At 40.3% G+C, this 20938-nt stretch overlaps 3 protein-coding genes across 7 annotated transcripts in view; 2 read left to right on the plus strand and 1 right to left on the minus strand.

Moving 5' to 3' along the window:
• The first annotated feature begins 246 nt into the window (after nt 1-246).
• TAF5 (TATA-box binding protein associated factor 5) lies at nt 247-14485 on the plus strand. Its single transcript, XM_047073399.1, has 11 exons — nt 247-814; nt 3098-3335; nt 7055-7370; nt 8138-8301; nt 8405-8540; nt 9175-9295; nt 10164-10293; nt 11827-11991; nt 12627-12804; nt 12965-13142; nt 13427-14485. The coding sequence occupies exons 1-11, from the start codon at nt 253-255 to the stop codon at nt 13642-13644; spliced, it is 2406 nt and encodes an 801-aa protein (XP_046929355.1). The 5' UTR covers nt 247-252; the 3' UTR covers nt 13645-14485.
• ATP5MK (ATP synthase membrane subunit k) lies at nt 14470-19461 on the minus strand. 4 transcript variants are annotated; one of them, XM_047073401.1, is made up of 5 exons: nt 19356-19434; nt 18691-18975; nt 16486-16581; nt 16304-16396; nt 14470-14573 (listed from the first exon to the last, which is right to left on the minus strand). In XM_047073401.1, the coding sequence occupies exons 3-4, from the start codon at nt 16570-16572 to the stop codon at nt 16307-16309; spliced, it is 177 nt and encodes a 58-aa protein (XP_046929357.1). In that variant the 5' UTR covers nt 16573-16581; nt 18691-18975; nt 19356-19434; the 3' UTR covers nt 14470-14573; nt 16304-16306. The 4 variants fall into 4 exon arrangements, with proteins under 4 accessions (XP_046929357.1, XP_046929358.1, XP_046929359.1 ...); XM_047073402.1 differs by having other exon boundaries at nt 18691-18978; nt 19356-19423; XM_047073403.1 differs by lacking the exon at nt 18691-18975 and having other exon boundaries at nt 16281-16396; nt 19356-19461.
• A 168-nt stretch (nt 19462-19629) lies between these two features.
• Nucleotides 19630-20938, plus strand: part of PDCD11 (programmed cell death 11) — a 43069-nt gene continuing 41760 nt past the window's right edge. For both annotated transcript variants that reach the window (XM_047073404.1, XM_047073406.1), the window contains exon 1: nt 19630-19706. The gene's annotated coding sequence lies outside the window, so the exon portion shown is untranslated. The remainder of the gene's footprint in view (nt 19707-20938) is intronic.

Consider the following 20938-nt stretch of genomic DNA (forward strand, 5'->3'; position numbering starts at 1 on the left):
CCTAAAAATAGCTGGTCTGAAATAAACGGTAATTATTACACGCAAACGCTATAGGCGGTCGCCACCTCCCACTTCCTGCCTTTCTGTCACTCACTTTTGAAAGTGCTCTTGCTCCCATTCTTTTTCGCCTTCTTTCTCGCCCCTCCTACTGCCGTATATTGCCTTCCCAAGCTGTCGTAAAACGCTCCTCCCCGCCCTCCATGTGGCGAAAACGCAATCACGCTTGACGGCGCGAGGTGGCTCAGCCGCAAGATGGCGGCGCTGGCGGAGGAGCAGACGGAGGTGGCGGTCAAGTTAGAGCCTGAGGGACCGCCGACGCTGCTACCTCCGCAGGCGGGGGACGGCGCTGGCGAGGGTGGCGGCGGCACTACCAACAACGGCCCTAACGGCGGCGGCGGGAACGTTGCGGCGGCGTCGTCGTCGGCCGGCGGTGATGGTGGGACCCCCAAACCCTCGGTGGCTGTCTCCGCCGTTGCTCCGGCGGGGGCGTCCACGGTGCCCGCCGCTGCTCCGGAGGCCGGAGCTCCCCACGACCGACAGACTCTGCTGGCCGTGCTGCAGTTCCTGCGGCAGAGCAATCTCCGCGAGGCTGAAGAGGCGCTGCGCCGTGAGGCCCGGCTGCTGGAGGAGGCAGTGGCGGGCACCGGAGTCCCGGGAGAGGCGGACGGCGCCGGTGCTGAGGCGGCTAGCGCGCTTCTCAGCCGGGTCACAGCCTCGGCCCCCGGCCCCGCTGCCACTGACCCTCCGGGCACCGGTGCTTCGGGGGCCGCCGTCGTCTCGGGCTTAGCGACAGGTCCTGCGGCTCCGGGGAAAGGTGAGCCGCGGAGTCCCGGGGAGGTAGGGCACGAAGGGGAGCAAGCCGGGAAGGCAGAGGCAGGCAGGCCTGCACCTCTGCGGGCTTGTTTTGAATTTCCTGGGCCCGCCTCTAGGACCACATGCCCGCCCCTTTCTCTAGTGCGCCGGCTGCGCAGTCAAACCCTCTTCCGAGCTGTCAGTTCCAGTGAGAGGCTGAGGAGAGCTGTTGAGCAGAGGGATGTCTGGGGAAGGTGGGCGCCGAGAGGCGAGGACCTTCAGGCTTTTGGCCCCTTTCCTCTTTTTTGGGCTCTTGAGCCTTGGCAGGTCTGCATTAACAGTAATAATATTTGTACCGTTCTGTACTAGCTTCTTTAAGTAATTACTTAAAATATTTGATCTATCCTAATTCTCACAATTCCACTGTGAGCTAGACATTACCTCTATTTTGGAGATCAGAAAACGAACTGGGAAAGGCCAGCGGACCTTTGCTTTGGACCAAACAGCCAGTATTTCTCAAAATATAGGTTGTTACTAGTGGTAAACCTACAGGGGAATGCAGATTTCTGGGCATCACTTCAGACTTAGTGAATCAGATCGTGTAGAGGTGGAGTTTAAGAATCTCCATTTTTGAAAATATGTTTCCAAGGGGTATTAATGTATGGCAAAGTTTGAGAACCATTCATTTAAGAATAGGTTCAGACCGGGGTTCGGATTCTGTCTCTGTTGTTTTTACTTGCGTGATGTGATGCTGATTCTTCCTGAGTTTGAATTTTTTTTCTCTATTAAATGGGTTATACGTATATACACATGGGTATATACGTATATACACATACATACATATCTATACATACATATCTACATACATACCTATAATATGTATATATACGGATATTATATGTATATAAAATGCCTGGTACTGATGTTTATGTCTAGCACCTATCACCTGAGACCTCCCTCCCAGCCTTTACCTAGCTGTTGTTGCAAAGTCCATGCAGTAAAATTCATACACAATATAAGGTCTCAAAGGTGATCCTGAGCTGATAATAAATGTTTGTTTAATTAAGTTATCCAGGGCAGAGCCTCTAGCCAAATTAATCTGCATTTATGAGACCCAATCTTTGCGGCATTGCCAGACATGAAGTATGAATATATAGCATTGTATCCTGTAAATAGAAATGTGCAAAACTGTGATTGAGAGTAATCTTTTCTGAGTGCTAAATTTTGTGGATTAACTATAAGATGGATAAATTATGTTGATTATTTTTCTATAATATCTCATCTTTTTGGAAACTTGATCTGTCAAAATTCAGGAACCAATAAGGAGGAAAAAAAGCCATCACAGTAACCAAAAGAACTTATAACATTTGTGCATTTAAGAACACAGCAGTGATCAAACGCTGATTAGATTGACAGGTGTATCATTGTTTGGTGTTGCTATGTTACAAACAAATACTAATGTTTTCTTCCCTGGAATGTTTATGGGAATTATTTTAAGCATATAAAATTGAATTATCTGTTGGAAACATAAATAAGGCTAGTCCTTCCCATCCTTAAAATGCTCGCATTTTGTAAGGAGTGATTGATGTACAAATATTCTACAGGATAGGATGTGTTACAGGAAAGTTACAAAATATGTAGATAGCTCAGAGAGCTGGGAATGTTATTTCAGGGCATGGCTTTGTGGTGGTGGGTGCCATTTACACTAAGCCTTGAGAGAAGATTAATATACTTGTTTGATTTGCACGTCATGTTTTATGAAATTTGTCTTTAGAAAAAGGTAGCTGCAGGAAAAATATAGACCTGTTTTGTTATTGATTTGGAATTTTTATTTTAAGATATGGACAAGCTGAGGGGCACCTGGGTGGCTAAGTCGGTTGAGCATCTGACTGTTGATTTTGGCTCAGGTCATAGATCGAGCCCCACATTGGGCTCTGCACTGACAGTGTGAAACCTGCTTGGTATTTTCTCTCTTCCTCTCTCCCTGCCCCTCCTGTGCTTGTGCATGCACGTATTTTCCTGTGTGTGCACATGCTGTCTCTCTCAAAATAAATAAATAAAAACATTTAAAAAAGAATCATTAACATTAAAACAAGAAGATATGGACAAGCCAAAGGAGTTTTGGATGGGTGACTGAAACAAGGTGAAAATTTCATTGAAAGATCATGTGATTGTGTTGGAGAAGAGTTTGGTGAGAGACAAACATTTGAGAAACCATTTACCTCTGGACCTTAGCAAAACAGTCTTAGTCATTTGGTGCTTATCAGGCCATTTTCTTGAAAGTTGTTTTTTGTGTTTTAAACAGTTGGAAGTGTAGCTGTAGAAGACCAGCCGGATGTCAGTGCTGTGCTATCAGCTTACAACCAACAAGGAGACCCCACAATGTATGAAGAATACTATAGTGGACTGAAACACTTCATTGAATGTTCTTTGGACTGCCATCGGGCAGAATTATCCCAACTCTTTTATCCTCTGTTTGTACACATGTACTTGGAACTAGTCTACAATCAACATGAGAATGAAGCAAAATCATTTTTTGAGAAGTATGTGAATTTTATATATATTATATATATAGTATATATATATATAATGTATATACACATCTGTAACCACACTAATGTAAGATTGTAACTCCAAAAGTATTTCATAAAGGAGAGGTACCTGGTGCTCTGAGAACCTAAAAAAGGGGTTTGATCTAGTTGGAGAAGTCAGGGAAGGCTCCCAGAGGAAGTGATGCTTGAGGTAAGATCTGAAGATTGGGTAGGAGTTACCAGATGAAGAGAAGAGGGAAAAGCATATGTGACAGCTCTGGCAGGAGGGATCGTGGTAGGTATAGAGATAAAAGAAGGCCAACGTGGCTGGAGCAGAGTATGGGGTTGGGTATAGTATAACATTAAGCTGGGCTGGAACAGGCAGGTTTTTGGGCCACGTTGAGGTCTTTATTTATCCTGAGAGCAGTAGTGGGTTGTACTGGGTAGGATTAGATTTGGTTGAGATACACTGAAAACTCAAAACAATAATGGCATAAATAAAATAAAAGTTCATTTTTTGCTTTTATCCTAAGAGCGATAGAAAGTGGTGTTAGGATTAGATTAGACCAAGAATGGCTGAAAACCCAAACAGCAGAGGCTTAAATATGATACCAGTTTATTTCTCTCTCATAGAGGTAGGGCAGTCCAGGACTGGCATGGAGTCCTTGATTACCAGGGACTTAGGCCCTCTCGATCTCGTTATTCTACCATTCTTGTCATGCAGCTTCCACCTGTGGCACAAGATGGCTCTTTGGTTCTGAGCAATCACATCAGTGTTACAGTCAGCAGGGAGGGCACACATCCTTCCTGGAAGTTGCACACACTTTTTTTTACGTCATTAGTCAACGGCCACACTTACCTACAAGGGAGGTAGGAAATGTGGCCTTTGCCTAGGTGTTTATATGCTCAGCTAATATTCAGGTATTCTGTTGTGGAGGAATAAAGAAAAAAAAAGGATATTTGGGGACAGTGAGGTGTCTGTGCTACAGAAGTCATTGAAGGACCATGTCATTATTAGACTTGCTTTTTTTTTTTTTTAATTTTATTTTTTCTTAAGTAATCTCTTCACCTAAAGTGGGGCTCGAACTCACAACCCTGAGAAAAAGAGTTACATGGTCTACCAACTGAGCTAGCCAGACACCCCAATTTGCATTAATAAAATTTTTTTTTAATGTTTATTTATTTTTGAGACAATATGAGAGATGGAGTGCGAGCAGTGGAGGGGCAGACAGAGGGAGACACAGAATCTGAAGCAGGTTCCAGGCTCTGAGCTGTCAGCCCAGAGCCCAACGCAGGGCTCAAACTCACCAACCATGAGATCATGACCTGAGCCGAAGTCAGACACTTAACCAACTGAGCCACTCAAGCGCCCCCAATTTGCATTTTGAAAGGACCTTTATGCAGTTGGGAAAATAGATAGTGGGAGAAAAACAGAGTGACTCTAGAGTGACCAGTTTTGGAGGTTATTTTAGTGGTTCTCAACTTGGGGTAATATTATTCCTTCTTTCTCTGGGCTATTTGAAAATGTTTGGAGGTGTTTTGGTTGTCATAATGCCTAGGGTGGGGAGGAGCAGGTGGCTTAGGGATACGAAATATTCTAATATGTGTGTGTAATCCCACTAAGCAAAGAATTATTTGCCCCAAATTGTTGTTGTGAAACACCAGGCCAGGATGCAGTAGTGTTTGTGAAGGGAAGTAGACATATTGGTAAGGCAGTTGGTGATGGATTGGATATGGAGGTGAGGGAGATGAAGGCATTATTGCTAACCCCTAGGTTTCTGGCTCCTCCACCTGGATAGGGGTGCTCTTTGCTAAGATAGAAAACCCTTGAAGAGGACCTGGTTTGTCAGGTTGTGAAGTAATCTTGAATTCAGATCTGAATATGCCTTTGACTCATTTAAGAAATGTGAAGTTGATAGGTGGATGGTATATAAGGCTCTGGAGCTCAGAGGAGATGTAGGGACTGGAGCTATAAATTGCAGTTGTGTATAATATTGATGGATATGGATGAGATCATCTGGGGTGGGGGTAGGAGTATGAAGTAGATCAATAAAAGGGCTGTACTGAGCCTTAGGGATCTCCAACATTTGGAGTGGAAGAGATAGAAAAAGAGTGTAAGAGATGGCCAAGTAGAAGAGCTATGCAAGGAGAGGTCAGAGAAGTAGGAGGAAAAGCAGGAGGGTATTGAGTTTTCGTATATGTGCTGCCTAAGCAAGCACAGAGGGTATTGAGTTTTAGAAGCCAAAGAAAGGAGGGGTGCCTGGGTGGCTTAGTTGGTGAAGCGGCTCAGGTCAGGATCTCGTGGTTCGCGATCTCTTCCCCTCCCCTGCTTGTGCTGTCTCTCTCTCTCTCAAAAAAATAAACATTTAAAAAATTAAAAAAAAAAGAAGCCAAAGAAAGGAGTGTTTAAAAAGGAGGCGGTACTTAACAGTTTGAATGAGAGCACTTTAGTACAAGCAATAGATCCAAAAGCCAGGACTTGTCAGATAACACAAGTAATAGCAATAGATGAGTAATAGAACTCGGGACCCCTAGCTTCTATGCCATTTGTTATTGTACAAATGCCTAATAGAAGGTTATAAAGTAAACGTTCTATAGCTCAGTGTTGTTGAAAAAAGAACAGAGGCTGATGATGACAACTTCTACTGTAAGCCAATTTTTCTTACAGTGTTGTCATCAAAAAACGTCTTCCTCTCCCAGTCTAATGGGGTAGCCATCTCCTCACGTGGGAAGCTGGAATATCACAGAGGACTCTGTCTCCTTGTTATGGACGGTCTCAACCCTTGCCCAGACACCATGCTCAGATGAGGTTACAGGCAGTGACTGATGTGAACACCAAGAGTCTGAGATTCCTAATTTCACTCAAATCTTGACAGAAACCTTAGTTCATGTCTTGACGAGTCATAGCAGGGTAACACAGGTAACAGTTTAGGAATGTATTGACTGTGTATCAGAGCTAGATTATATTATTATGTTTAGTCATTGTTCTCTAATTGTTTTTGCATTGTTTGCTGCTCTTAGTGAGTGCCAAATATATAATCTTTAATTTTACTTTATCAGGAAAATTGAGATTTGTAGAAACAAAAGTACATTTAAATTTACTAATTGTCACCAAGGCTGAAAGCTTTACTTAATTACCTTTGGTAATGGTGAGTAAATGGAAGTGTTCATTCTTTGGCATCCACATTTGTTTGTCCTTTAGTTATATTATTATACTGATGTTTAATAAATATGTCTGGTATTAAGAATATAAGAAATCATTGAAAATGGGTGAGTTTTATGAGGATGACATGTATTGATTATTAAGAAGCTGAGTGATAGGTTCATTGAGTTAATTATACTAGTTTCTATTGTGTATGTTCAAAACTTTCCGTAATAAAAAGTTTTTAAAAGTGGGTTTTGAGAGGACATAAAATTTAGTAAAGCAAGAATTCTAATTCATATGTTTATCAGTGGTAGATATGTTTCATTCACTTAAGGTATTTATTTCAGATTCTCTTAAAATGTTAATGATACATTTCATTAGAGAATTAAAAATTTTAAATTTCAGGATGAATTCCGAAACTGAATTGTAATCATTTTGAAATGAGTTACTTCTGATCCTGTAGCTTAGTCCAGGATTATTCAGACTGCTACATTGAAAATATTCTGGGATGTTTATAAATATATGGGGGAGAAAAGATCCCTTAATGATTACATTGAAAAATGACTTTTTAAAATCACTGAAACAGGTTCCATGGAGATCAGGAATGTTATTACCAGGATGACCTACGAGTATTATCTAGTCTTACCAAAAAGGAACACATGAAAGGGAATGAGACCATGTTGGATTTTCGAACAAGTAAATTTGTTCTGCGTATTTCCCGTGACTCGTACCAACTCTTGAAGAGGCATCTTCAGGAGAAACAGAACAATCAGATATGGAACATAGTTCAGGAGCACCTCTACATTGACATCTTTGATGGGATGCCGCGTAGTAAGCAACAGATAGATGCGATGGTGGGAAGTTTGGCAGGAGAGGCTAAACGAGAGGCAAACAAGTCAAAGGTATGGGAATAAACCTAAGAACTATGTAATGCAGATTATGAAAAACTGTAGCATTTCCATCTCCATAATTTACACATTTTTCTTATAGCTAGTTTGGGAATAATTGTCCACTATATACTAAGTTTCATGATCTAAGGATGCTGTATAGATGAGAATTTGGGAATGGTTGCATTGAACAGAACCCTGACTACGGTGGCTGAAACAAGTGAGGGATTTTGCATACATATAATGAATTGCAGAGAAAAGCCCTCTTGGACTCGCATGAGGGCTCCACAGTGCCATCAAGGAGCCTGGCTCCTTCTAGTTTCTGCTCCACCATCTTTAGAATGTGGCTTTCTTCTTTGTGCTCACATATGGCTGTTGCAGCTCCAGCACTGCACCTACATTCCAGGAAGTCTGAAGGGGGAGGACAGAAGGCATATCCCTGCTAAATCTCTTTTGTTATCAGGAAAACAATATTTTCTTCCTAAAATCTTACCCAGTATATTTGTGGGTACATCTATTGGCCAGAATGATATTATATGGCTATTCCTAGCTGCAAAGGATTCTGGGAACAGAAATTATTTCACTGAGCATATTGCTGTTCCAGCAAAATCAGGGTTCTGTTAGTAAGGAAGAGGGATTGGCTATTGGGTAGAAAACTACAGAATCTGCTTCAGGATATAAATTACTGTATTGTAATTGTGATTCATCCTATCAAGATATGAAAAGGATATATCAATGAGTGAAATACTCATTTCAAAATTGTTGGCGTTTTTGACTTCTAGGTATTTTTTGGCTTATTAAAAGAACCAGAAATTGAGGTACCTTTGGATGATGAAGATGAAGAAGGAGAAAATGAAGAAGGAAAACCTAAAAAGAAGAAACCTAAAAAAGATAGTATTGGGTCCAAAAGCAAAAAACAAGATCCCAATGCTCCACCTCAAAACAGGTGAGGAAAAAACTTCAGGAACATGTGTAGAGGTATAAGGTGATATATTGTTGTAGAGAATTCAGTAATTCAGAGTACTTTTCAATCTGTTTTTCTTTTACAGAATCCCTCTTCCTGAGTTGAAAGATTCAGATAAATTGGATAAGATAATGAATATGAAAGAAACCACCAAACGAGTACGCCTTGGGCCAGACTGTTTACCCTCCATTTGTTTCTATACATTCCTCAATGCTTACCAGGTTGGTGAGATCGTTGCACAATTTCTGCCTGGAGAGTCATGTAAAATGGTGACTTACCATTAAAAGAAACCTAGATGTGTTAACTTAAACGGAGTTTTCTTTTTTAAACTCTTGATGTAAATATAGCTTAAAGACAGAAGTTAGACAAGGATAATTGGACGCTGCTTGGAATAGCTAGAAGGCAATGTTGAAAAGACCTTTAGCAACTTGTAGATGCCAGAATCTTGGTTATGTGTGTGTTGTTTCACTGATTAGAATTCTGCTTGTCTTTGAGGAGGAAGCTGTGTAGTTAATCTCTATTTAACTTGGCTTCGTACTTAATAAACTTAATACTTTTTATTAAGGATTCTGTCTTTATAGATTGTTTATAATCTTTTGAGGATATAATTAGCAAAGTACAAAAATGACTAACGTTTTCTTCGTATCATGTGCTCCTAATTTGGAGGGCGTAAAGGGGTGAATGATGACGTGTTCTCAAAGTAAATACTTTCAAACAGTGGGTTTCCTTGGAGAATGAAATCTCTAATGGTATTTTATATGAGAAAAAGAGCTATCATTATGTATTCTCTAACATGTAATTTTTTCCCCCAAGACATTATTGTTTAGTACAAAGTTTTTATTTTTTCATTGGCAGGGCCTCACTGCAGTGGATGTCACTGATGACTCTAGTTTGATTGCTGGAGGTTTTGCAGATTCAACTGTTAGAGTGTGGTCTGTGACACCCAAAAAGCTTCGTAGTGTTAAACAGGCAGCAGGTAACTGAGATGACCTGTTAGGATGTGAACTTGTCCTTAGTTTACACCAATCTGGAATCTAGGGAATATACACAAGAGATTGTGATCTTAGCAGAATTTCACTTTAACTCAAAATGTTAACATTCCCAGGGTGCCTGGCTGGCTCAGTCGGTGGAGCATGTGACACTTGATCTCGGGGTTGTGAGTTCAAGCTCCATGTTGGGCATGGAGCTTACTTAAAAAAAAAAAAAAAATGCTAATGTTCCCAACAGTGAAAAGTGCATTGGAGTGGCAATTAGGAGACAGGGGTACTAGACCGGTTTAACTTCTCTAGGCCTCAGTTTTCTCATCTGTAGGATGAGAGGATTGGGTTGGAAAACTCCTTAAGGTTAAAAATCTACTTTTATGACTGCCTGTTAATTTAAAACATGCCTTTAAAGTAAATACTGGGATTGTACTTTCTGTTTTAAACATAAAAATGGCTAAAAAAGAAATAGGGTTAGGATTTCACTTTAAAGAAAGTTTCTTGCTAAATGTATTGTTTAAACAAGAGAATACATTTTCAAAAAATTTTTAATATTTCCATAGTTTTCACTTGTGTAGAACATTATGATAGAGTGGTTACTTTGAGTTTCAATCATAGTTCCCACATGGAGTAGCTCTGTGCACTCTGGCAAATTTTTAACTATCCTGAACCTCAGTTTCCTCTTCTATACACTGGGCTGATACCACCTAATTTAGAGGTATTAGCAGTGGTTGGTATGTAAGAGGAACTGTTCAAATGTTAGTTCTTCTCATAAACAATGATTTGATTGCCTTAAAATGTTCTAATGAATATACTTTTTAAGTGAATGTGGTTTTAAAAATCAGTATTTCTGCACCATTTTAGATCTTAGCCTCATAGACAAGGAATCAGATGATGTCTTAGAAAGAATAATGGATGAGAAAACAGCAAGTGAGTTGAAGATTCTGTATGGTCACAGCGGACCTGTCTATGGAGCCAGCTTCAGTCCAGATAGGTAAAATACAAACAAAAAATGAAATACTGCTACATTATAAAATTTGAGATTATAAAAGTTAACTACTGGAAACGTGGGGAAAAATTCTGTTAGAAAAATCTCATGGTTGCCTCTCACGCATTATCTGTTAGACTCTTGCCATTTGCTAATTCATCTTGGGGTATTGGTATACAAGGTAGCAACTTTATACCTAAATTTATAGACTCGAGATGCACGGCTTCCAGGTTTGTTGGCCTTAAAAATTTGCTTTAGTTTTTGTATAACCCCGATAGGAGCTGAATTGCTTCTTTGGGTTCTTGTCTTGGGTTTGTGGCTACTGCCGTATTCTATCATCTCCAAATTCTGAACAAATTCCTGATATTAAAGGTTATTAGATGTCAGTTGAAGAATTTGCATAATCAAAAGAACTAAGGATACTGAAAAGGGAATTTGAAACCCACAAATAGGTATTTACTTATTTTTCATGATCTCTGACATTCTGTAGAAATGGAAGGGAATTTTATATTTATAATACCATTTGTATCTTACTTGGATAATAGCTTTCAGTCCACGAAGATTTTCATCTTTATGAAACCTTGAGAATGAAACTTTGATAGGGTTTAGACAGATGAAACATTTTTACCGGAGGGAAACCTCTGATTTCAGTGAAAACCGTAACTTTCTGAGTTGTTCAGCTTTTGTGTTTATCTCTGAGAAGGCTAAACTATTACTTACAGGTCTATAGTGTTTTCATTTTTGTATTTTTTTGTTGAAAAGACACTTCCTTTTGGGGCATCTGGGTGGCTCAGTCAGTTTAAACGTCCTGACTCTTGAGCTCAGTTCAGGTCTTGCTCTCAGGGTCGTGAGTTCAAGCCCTGCATTGGGTTCTGTGCTGGGTGTGAAGCCTACTTAAAATTTTTTTTTTAACGTGTATTTACTTTTGAGACAGAGAGAGACAGAGCATGAACGGGGGAGGGTCAGAGAGAGAGGGAGACACAGAATCTGAAACAGGCTCCAGGCTCTGAGCCATCAGCACAGAGCCTGACGTGGGGCTTGAACTCACGAACCGCGAGATCGTGACCTGAGCCGAAGTCGGACGCTTAACCTACTGAGCCACCCAGGCACCCCAAGACACTTCTTTTAAATGCTTATATTAAGTCATACAGGATAGGAAAATAGCGTCTTCATTTTAAAGTAAAAAATTGTTGAATTTTAAGTAACATCTTGTATCACATTTCTTAGTTTTTCTCAATTGAACTTTTTGACCATGTTTTTTGTTGGTACTCTTTGGTATAATTTTTTATAAGAACTGTGACTTTTCCAATATACTTTTAAAAATAACGTAACCTCATTCAGTAGGTACCTAGATGTATAGTGTCACAGCTAATGTTAGTTTGGTTAGTACTTTCAACTTTTGTTATCTACTGTGAATTCCATGTATGAAGTAAAAGTGAGATGTCTCAGCTGTTATTTAACATACTCAAATGTACAGAGAAACTGGACAGGTAACTAAGTTGCGCTGGGAGTCAAATGTATTACCTTCTCTTCTTGCAGGAACTACTTGCTTTCTTCTTCAGAGGATGGGACTGTTAGATTGTGGAGTCTTCAAACATTTACTTGCTTGGTGGGATATAAAGGACACAACTACCCAGTATGGGACACACAGTTTTCCCCATATGGCTATTATTTTGTGTCAGGGGGCCATGATCGAGTAGCTCGGTAAGAACATTGTGATCTTATGACTGGCAGAATGGTTACTTTTTGGGAATTACAAACTCCAGCCAAACTCATTTTCACTCCTATTATTTGGGATCAACTTTTCAAGAGTGTCAATATTTATAGCTCCTTATTTGAAAATGAATTTGGGAGAAGTATTACTATGACTGCAGTTATGTCTATACCAAGAGTCCTGCTTTTTTTCCTCAAGCTAGCTTAACATGCTTCCAGCCCCTCCCTTAGCTAGATGCTAAACCTTGTCTTTCACAACCATTATGTGCACCCGTTTTCCTGTGATCTCTTGTTCAGGATGAGGTAACTCAGATTAGAAACTAATTTTGTGGAAGCCAAAACTAGGGAAAAATACTTTTCTATAGGTTAGACTAGGAATTGGGATAAAGAAAGGGGGGTACAGAAAACTACAGAATTAAAAAAAAATATTGTTCTAGATCAACTTAGTTTTCCTTAAGAATGTTATTTCGTCTCCATCAGTCCATTTTCTTTACCTCCATCAGGTAGCTAGTGAAGGGTCCCCCATTTGGAGCTAACATTTCACATGGTGTTTCTATTATTTATGTTCGAATTTTGGTAGTTAACTATTAACTATCATTTGTTGCTTTCAATGTATTTTTTAAAAGGCTCTGGGCTACTGACCACTATCAGCCTTTAAGGATATTTGCTGGCCATCTTGCTGATGTGAATTGTACTAGATTCCATCCAAATTCTAATTATGTTGCTACGGGCTCTGCAGACAGAACTGTGCGACTCTGGGATGTCCTGAATGGCAACTGTGTAAGGATATTCACTGGACACAAGGTATTTTACACATACAAGTTTGCTTCTGAGAGAATATTTTAAAAATTAACCAGTGACACATTTTAAAGAAACTACTCATTCCACTAAGCTTTAAAATTCTAGCTTTGTCTTATTTTCTCATTTTTAACCTTTTGATTATTTCTATGGACTTCTTTTCTAGGGACCAATTCATTCCTTGACATTTTCTCCCAATGGGAGATTCCTGGCTACAGGAGCAACGGATGGCAGAGTACTCCTTTGGGATATTGGACATGGTTTGATGGTTGGAGAATTAAAAGGCCACACTGATACAGTTTGTTCACTTAGGTTTAGTAGAGATGGTGAAATTTTGGCATCAGGTAAATGGCTAGAAATGACTTTGTGGTAAAGGGATGGTATGTTGAAATGAAACAGGAGTGTTGACTATGTTAGGTTTTGCTTCTCTTAGCCATGATTCCAGTCAACATGTGTGTTGACTTCTCAGGTTAAACTGCTTGAAATGGTCCTTTAGAAGGAAGAGTTATTAATCAAGTAGATTTTTTTCACCAGAAATATACAGTAAATATAGGAAGTATATTTGACAAAATGTCAGAATCTAAATATGGTAGATGCTACTAAATGGTTTCCTTTGATTTCCCTGTAGGTTCGATGGATAATACAGTCCGGTTATGGGATGCTGTCAAAGCATTTGAAGATTTAGAGACCGATGACTTTACTACAGCCACTGGGCATATAAATTTACCTGAGAATTCACAGGAGTTATTGCTGGGAACATATATGACCAAATCAACGCCAGTTGTACACCTCCATTTTACTCGAAGAAACTTGGTTCTAGCTGCAGGAGCTTATAGTCCGCAATAAACCATCGGTATTAAAGACCTTTTGGAAGCTATGGTTTGAAAAAGGGAGACTAAAAGCAAATACCTCAGTGATTAATATTTAAGCTACAAAGAATGTTTTGTCTATATGGATCTGGAAGGATGCTGCTTGAAAAATCTGAACAGGACAGTTCCACGTTTCTATAGCAACCACATTTAACTAATTTCCGTTAGTTGAATAAGAGGTATTATGTTCGTGGAGGGGACATTTATGGTGCTTTGGATTGTGTGGAAACTATGCATTTTCTGTTCAAATGCTATTTTAATTTATTATGTTTAGAAAAAAATCAATTACAATAATTCATCCTGCTTCAAGATTCAAATCAAGTAATATAATACCATCTTGAATTTTAGCTGAAGAATTCTATGAGCATGTATGTTTCTGCTGTAAAAATGTAGTTACTGTATGGCACTCAAGTACTATGTTAAATGATCCACTAACCTTTTTGCTTGGCCCATGACTAGTGGAATGTATGTTACTGGGTAGGGTGAACTACAGTTCCTTTCTAAGTACTAGATGAAGTACAACCATCCAATGCCATCTGAATTTGTAACTGTTGGATTATGAGTGCAACCACTCTATAAACCAGGTGAAGAAATTTAGCTTCCATGTTCTACTTCAGCTAAAACAGCTACATACAACCTAGTACACTTGAAGTCAGACAGACATTTCAGTTGCTTACCTCCAGTACTGAGCCTTGCTTTGGGAAACTAAAAGATTTAGACCAAGTCACTGCCAGTTTTTTGCCTTCGTTGCATTTTGTACAGTTTTTATATTTTTGATATCTTGTAAATAAAGACAACCAGCTTTTCCAGGTTCATAATTTATTGTACAAATTGAGTATCACATGATGAGTTGACATTAGCTTCTCCAGGCATGGGAACTTAACAGATGAGGTACACTTTAAAATCCTATAAACAAAGCAAAAATAGTTTAGACACAATTGTGTTCAACCCTACTTTTAAAACAGTCAGTAATTATAAGGACTATTCATGAAGCCCCTGAAATTGAATGCAAATTCATGAGATTCTCAGAGTCAGTAACCACCCCAAAATGAAGATGTCTCTCAGCTTAATACAATTTAACCTAACATTTCACCTTTAACAAAAAGAGCTGCTACGAATTCAGTATGATACTGAACGTATGCTATTGGAAAAGTCTAGATGCAAAGTAACATTTTAAATAGTGGAAAGTAATCTGTTACTTAGTATCAGAGATAAAATTTCTCCATATTTATAATGAGAATACTACCACCCTCCCAAAGTTGGGAGGTCCCTAATGGAAAACTGGGCAAATACTACCTGTTTGTCAGGAATAAGCCATGGGCCACTGTATTCTGGAATAATAGTCAACAGTTTTGAGACTGGAAAAACCCTTATGATCAGAGGAAAAATTTCCCGTGGAGAGTTACATTAAAGATCTGGGTTTTGGGTTTTGTGCACATTATCTACTACCAAAACAAATATTCATTCACTTAAGCATGGGCAAATGGAGATTGTAGGGCACCATAAGAAGAAAATAAAATCTATGAGAATTTAAGGAAAAAATAAAATTGCTTATATAAAAATTAGAACCAGCAAAAGATAGATTTGTAATGTATTTAAGAGGTTGGCTAATAATTATTACAGAGATTATATAAGAGAAATAAAGTCTTCACAAAGACAATTGTTAAATGAGAAAAACACATGAAAAGGATGTTAAGAAAAATACAAATGCCAAACAAATGGAAAAAATGTAGTTTCATTAAAGAGACAAATTAGAGGTGCCTGGGTGGCTCAGTCGGTTAAGTGACTGATTCCTGGTTTTGGCTCAGGTCATGATCTGACAGTTTTAGGGTTCCAGCCCCACATGGGGTCCATGCTGGCAGCATGGGGTCTGCTTGGGATTCTCTCTCTCTGTCCCTCCCCTGCTCGTTGGATTAGGAGTGCAAAATAAATCAACTTAAAAGAGACAAAGTATTTTCACTCATCAAATGAGCAAAAACCAGAAACTGATTATTATTCAACATTGGCTAGTCCAAAAGAGATACTCTCATACTAAGCTGGGTGCCCCACAACCTTTGGAAAAGCACTTAAGCCTAAAACAATCATACAACATTTCATGCTCAAAAGTGTTCAATGTAAGGTTATTTATATTTGAAAAATTCTAACAGGAAACATACAGATCATATATCACAGGGCGCCTGGGTGGCCCAGTCAAGCATCTGACTTTGGCTCCAGTCATGATTTCATGGTTTGTGAGTTTGAGTCCCACATCAGGCGAGTCCCACCTGCTTCAGGTGAGTCCCACTTCTCTCTCTGCCCTTCCTGGGATTCTCTCTCTGATCCTCTCTCACTTGTGCCTTCTTTCTCTCTCTCTCAAAAATCATATATCCATAAACACTCATGTATTCAAATAATAGATAACATATTTGCTATAAGACAGTATTACAGACATGATTCATAGCCACTGGAAACCAAATAAAAAAAAACAAAAAGCCAAACCAAAATGTTAACAAAAATCGTCACGGTAATGGGATATGAACAATACTTTCCTCTTTTTCTTGTATATAATTTTGCACAATGACAATTTACTTTCATAGTGAGGGAAAAATGCTAACAACAAAACGTCTAACTTACAAACTTAAATGTAAACTCCTTACTGTTTATGTTGCTTTCACAGCTGGTGTTTTTTTAGACCTTAACTTGAAGTACAAGACCATCAAAGCGATGCCTCCATATGTGGCCAGTACACACTAAAAAAGAAAGGACAAAGTAAACAAAAAGCCATTGCCATCTCTATTATTCTAAAACATAATTGCTGAAAGGTATCATTAATACTCACATTCATTCTACCTGTGAGAGTGTAAGAGTTGAAATATTTTTTGATACCAGTGAATTGGAATTGGGCATCAGTTTCTGGTCCTGCCATGATTTCAATCTTTTTTAAAAAAAAAAAGAAAAAAAGAAAAAAGCAACAATAAATGGGTTGGATACAATTTAAAAGAAAAAATATTTTTTTTAATTTAAAGATTTTATTTTTTTAAAGTAATCTCTACACCCAACATGGTACTCTAGCTCACAACCGAGATCAAGAGTTGCATGCTCTACTGACTGAGCCAGTCAGGCGCCTCCACTCCCCACTTTTTTTTTTCTAGTTTAAAAACCTGAAAAGTCATTGCACAGAGGTATTATAAATTTTTACATATGTCTTGCCCAACACAGTAGCAGTAAAGATGGTGGAAAAAGCCTTACTGATAAGACTACATTTCAGAAAGAAGACTTTGCCTTGGTTGCTACTATACAACATTCCAGAAGATACATCAAATCACCCAGCACAGGAAGAAAATACAGTATTCTCTAAGTCCACCTTCTAACCCAATGCTGCTCGATATTTTCATTCCTGGCTCTAGCTATACCATGTTACACCGTGCATGGAATCAATCAGTTTTAAGAGTCAAGTTGGAGCTTGTGATACATTTCAAAGTTTCTCAGAAGGGTAACCATCAACAAAACAGCTCAATTCACAACCCCTTTCACAATTTGTCCCGTATGGGAAGGAAGAGGAGGGATCAGAGGCCTATTCAATCAGAAATTCTGGGGCCCAGCAATCTGTTTTAATATGCCCTCTAGGCGTTTCTGATGTAAGCTAAAGTTTGAAAGACACTGCAGGAATAGAAAACCAAGTACTTGTTAGTAATTATGTAGGAAAAAAACTCTGGAAAAATATGCAAGCTTTTAGGAAGGCATATCTATAGTACCTATATTTTACACAGGCATATATTTGTTATAATAAAAAATAACAAAGGCACATTCAAAGGTCACCAAAACACTTGAAAATTCGTATGTGTGACCGCCTATCTACCACGACCGACGCCACGCCGAGTCGATTGGCAACATAGACGAGCCGGTCGAGGTCCGGTCGAGATTGGTAGGCAGTGGCAGTGACTCAGCTGGCTCTTGATGAAATGAAGAGGGAGAGAACTGCGAGGAAGTCGTTGCTATGGAAACTGGCACTCACCAGTTTACTATTCAAAGGCCTTCAGAGGCTTTCATGTGCATAGAATTGGCAATGAAAATTTGGGCAAATGACCTTAATTCTGAACACTGTTTCAATAAGGTTCTTGGAACAATGAAGGAAATCCAAACTTCCGTGAGCCCCCTCTGGGGCCTTGGCCTTTCCAGCTCAAGTAGGAAAATCTCCATTAAAGTAAATCTTTATAATGTAGCTCTTACATTAACTGTTTCCTTTTACTAGACTTATTAAAGGCATGTTTTTCCCCCGCATTCATCTTCATGATACACTTTTGGATTCTTACGGTATTAAGTAGGTTTCTAGGAGAAACCCTACATAAAACAGAAGCTTAACTTTATCAAATTAACTGATAACCCCATGACCTTGTGCCTAACAAAAAGTTTTAAGAGGATGTGGTGTCCAAATGAAACAATACTAAAGTAGGTTAAATTTCTCTTTACACTTTATAGGAGGAAGGCTGGGATGTTCCACAGAAGACTAATTTTGACTGCAAGGAAGGGCATGGCATAGGAACTGAAATTTAGTCTGGGTCTTAAGACTCTTGTGAAGCTCACATGAGATGGAAGCAGGAGTGGAGAGTAAAAGGTTGCTGGTGAAATAAACAATGGGAGAAAAGCCTACAAGCACTTGGGTCTGCACCCTTCAGCAAACCGCAGGTTACTTTTGGACAAGTATCAGGAACCCTTGTGCTAAAGCACCCTTTACGGAATAACTGACACTGAAACCTTATTCCTTTTTAAATCCTACAAAGTTTAGGAAGCCATAATAATAATGGAGGAAATTACTTAAGACTAATAATGTACTAATTGTTAAATGGTAGCCCATGGAGAAACCTAAGCAAGGGGTCTTGCTCTTGTTTCTAATTAACCGGCCCACCTTTGTTAAACATTAGGCCTTCCACGTCTTTTTTCACCTGTGAAAATGGGCATTTCAGAAAAGGCCCGAAGTGACCAACTGCCCTCCCTACTTTCTGTTTCTTGAAACTGCAATTTTCCTGTCTGACTGGACACCTACCTGGAATGGTGAGATCACGAGGTAAAAGGAGGCAAGGTCGAGAGCCACTCGGGGACCAGAAGCAGCCTCTTGCACTTCAAGGAGTTTACAGCTCTCTCTGTTCTGGCTACCTCCTAGGAAAGGCCTTCCGGCTGATCGGACATAAACTGAAATCTAACCCGGTTACTGCGGGCCTGGCGAACTGCAGGGGCCGGGCCACACTCACTCTCGCTTTGACAAAGGCTGCAGCGCAGCTAAAGGAGACCTTGCTCGTCAGCTCCCTAAGCACCGCACAGTGGAAGCAAACTGCTATGGGGACACAGAGGAAGAGGTTAATTGGGCCACAGGCCCGAGTTCCATTCAATATTACTTCGCTGGTGACCTTGGGGGACTCCCTTCGCTGCGGGCCTCGTTGTCCTCCATTGTAAGATACAATTTAAGGGCCTTCGGGGACCCTGGGAGCCTCTGGGATTTCCTATCCGTCTCGCCCCGAGGCTTTCCAGGCGAGTCCGACCCCTCGCGCCCCGGCCTTCGTTATGTCTAATTTCTTTTCCATTCTCCACCCTTCTCGCACCCCAAAGTGAAAACCTAGCGGTGTTCCCGGATCAGGAACGGTGGGATTTTTATGCCGGCCCCGCAGAGCGGAGGTTTAAGGCCTGAGCCCGGGTTCCCCTCCACACACCGACCTTGCAAAAGACACCAATTCCGCTGGCTGTGTCCTTCGACCTACGCAGCTACCCCACCACCGGCCGGAAGAAGCCACCTCCCCCCGCCCGCGTTCAACGGGCCACAGAAACTCAACCTTCAGTGACGATTGGCTACGGCTCGGAGTCCCGCCCTTCCGCTTCCTGTCTCTAAATCTCCCCCCCTTCCCGTACAACCCCCTTCTGAAGAACCGAGCATGGTAACGGAAGTAGGGCGTTAAGCCCGCCCTCGCTTCCGGGGAGAGCTGTGGTGGCATGTGGGTGTGCTGGTCTCCGCGTGTGTCTCCAGTGATACCGGCTCGGAAGTACAGAGGTGCTGGCGTCGCGGGGCTGGTAAGCGAGGACAAGGGCGAGAAAGGAGGAAACCTTGTGGCTTCCAGGACTGTCCCAGGGCTAGGTCTTCTGGGTCCCTCCCATGGACCTACAGGGTTGGGTGAGTGGTTCGGCCACCCCAGCCCAGCTCAGGAGCTGGCTCTACTCGAGTGGTCCCTGTAACATCAGGCTTTGTCCCTGGCAAATTGCTTAAGTTCCTTCTATGCCGCTGCATCGCCTCTTTGAAGCTTCAGTTTCCCGTTGTCTGTAGTGAGATTAAGGTCAAATTGCCTGCAAACTAGACTCCTCGGTTCTTTCCTATTTCTAGGAAACATTGACCCACCTATTCCTGATTCCAAATCCAAGCCTCCCAGTGGGTCTTCACCTCTTCTACAGTTTAAAGCCTTTTTAGATCCTTATACCAAGTGTCTCTCACAACTAATCTCTCCTATCTTCCGTTCTCTCTTATACCTGGTTCTCATTCGCATGGTGTCTCTCTGTACTGCAGTTGACTTGTACACTGTTTACTTTCCTTCAGTCCTGTCTCTCTTCCTGTCCAATTTATAGCCTGCAGTATATTTTTGATTGCTGTTCTCTTTCTTCCCTTAATTAAGACTCTGACTTAATCGAAGTAGACATTAAACTATTCCTGTCTAATTCAAAATCTTTCACAAAAAAAGCCCACCTGTGTTCTACAATTTAACTGTGATTATTATGATTTATTCTCCCTGTGGTTTAGTGGAACAGTTCTTCAAAGAAAGGAAACAGCAACTTTTTGAGCAATTTTTTGACAAATTGCTGGTGATTATTGAAAATATTTGGCTCTAAGTGAATGCCTTTTCTCACATTCCTTCTGCTTTTCCTTTTCCATTTGTCAAAATCTTTTTCATCTTTTAACAGCTCAAAGCCATCTTCTTTAGGAAGCTTGCCTTCTTTACTGAAGCCTCATCATTTCTTATTTCTTTGCTTATAATTTGATTTGCATTTTTTTTTTTTTTAAGTAGGCTTCATACCCAGCTCAGAGCCCAACGCGGGGCTTGAACCCACAAGATCAAGAGTTGTACACTTAACTGAGTCACCCAGGTGCTCCTGATTTGTATTTTATTTATTTTTTGTAGGTTATTTGTTTTTTGTTTTTGTTTTTTTTTGTAATCTCCACACCCAACATGGGGCTCAAATTTAACACCCCAAGATCAGGAGTTGCATGCTTTTCTGACTGAGCTAGCCAGTGGCCCCAATTTGTACTTTAAATT

This window comes from Lynx rufus, unplaced genomic scaffold (genome assembly GCF_022079265.1).
Source record: "Lynx rufus isolate CCGP_SWC_20201006 ecotype Redwood Valley unplaced genomic scaffold, mLynRuf1.p SCAF_11, whole genome shotgun sequence".
Taxonomy (NCBI): domain Eukaryota; kingdom Metazoa; phylum Chordata; class Mammalia; order Carnivora; family Felidae; genus Lynx; species Lynx rufus.

Bases quoted from the DNA above. Each gene is read 5' to 3' on its own strand.
- TAF5 (XM_047073399.1), top strand. From the start codon at position 253: ATGGCGGCGCTGGCGGAGGAGCAGACGGAGGTGGCGGTCAAGTTAGAG. The intron at 7,371-8,137 runs GTATGGGAATAA...TTTGACTTCTAG, and splicing joins GAGAGGCAAACAAGTCAAAG to GTATTTTTTGGCTTATTAAA. The intron at 11,992-12,626 runs GTAAGAACATTG...ATTTTTTAAAAG, and splicing joins GGCCATGATCGAGTAGCTCG to GCTCTGGGCTACTGACCACT.
- ATP5MK (XM_047073403.1), bottom strand. From the start codon at position 16,572: ATGGCAGGACCAGAAACTGATGCCCAATTCCAATTCACTGGTATCAAA. The intron at 16,397-16,485 runs GTGAGTATTAAT...TTTCTTTTTTAG, and splicing joins CTCTCACAGGTAGAATGAAT to TGTGTACTGGCCACATATGG.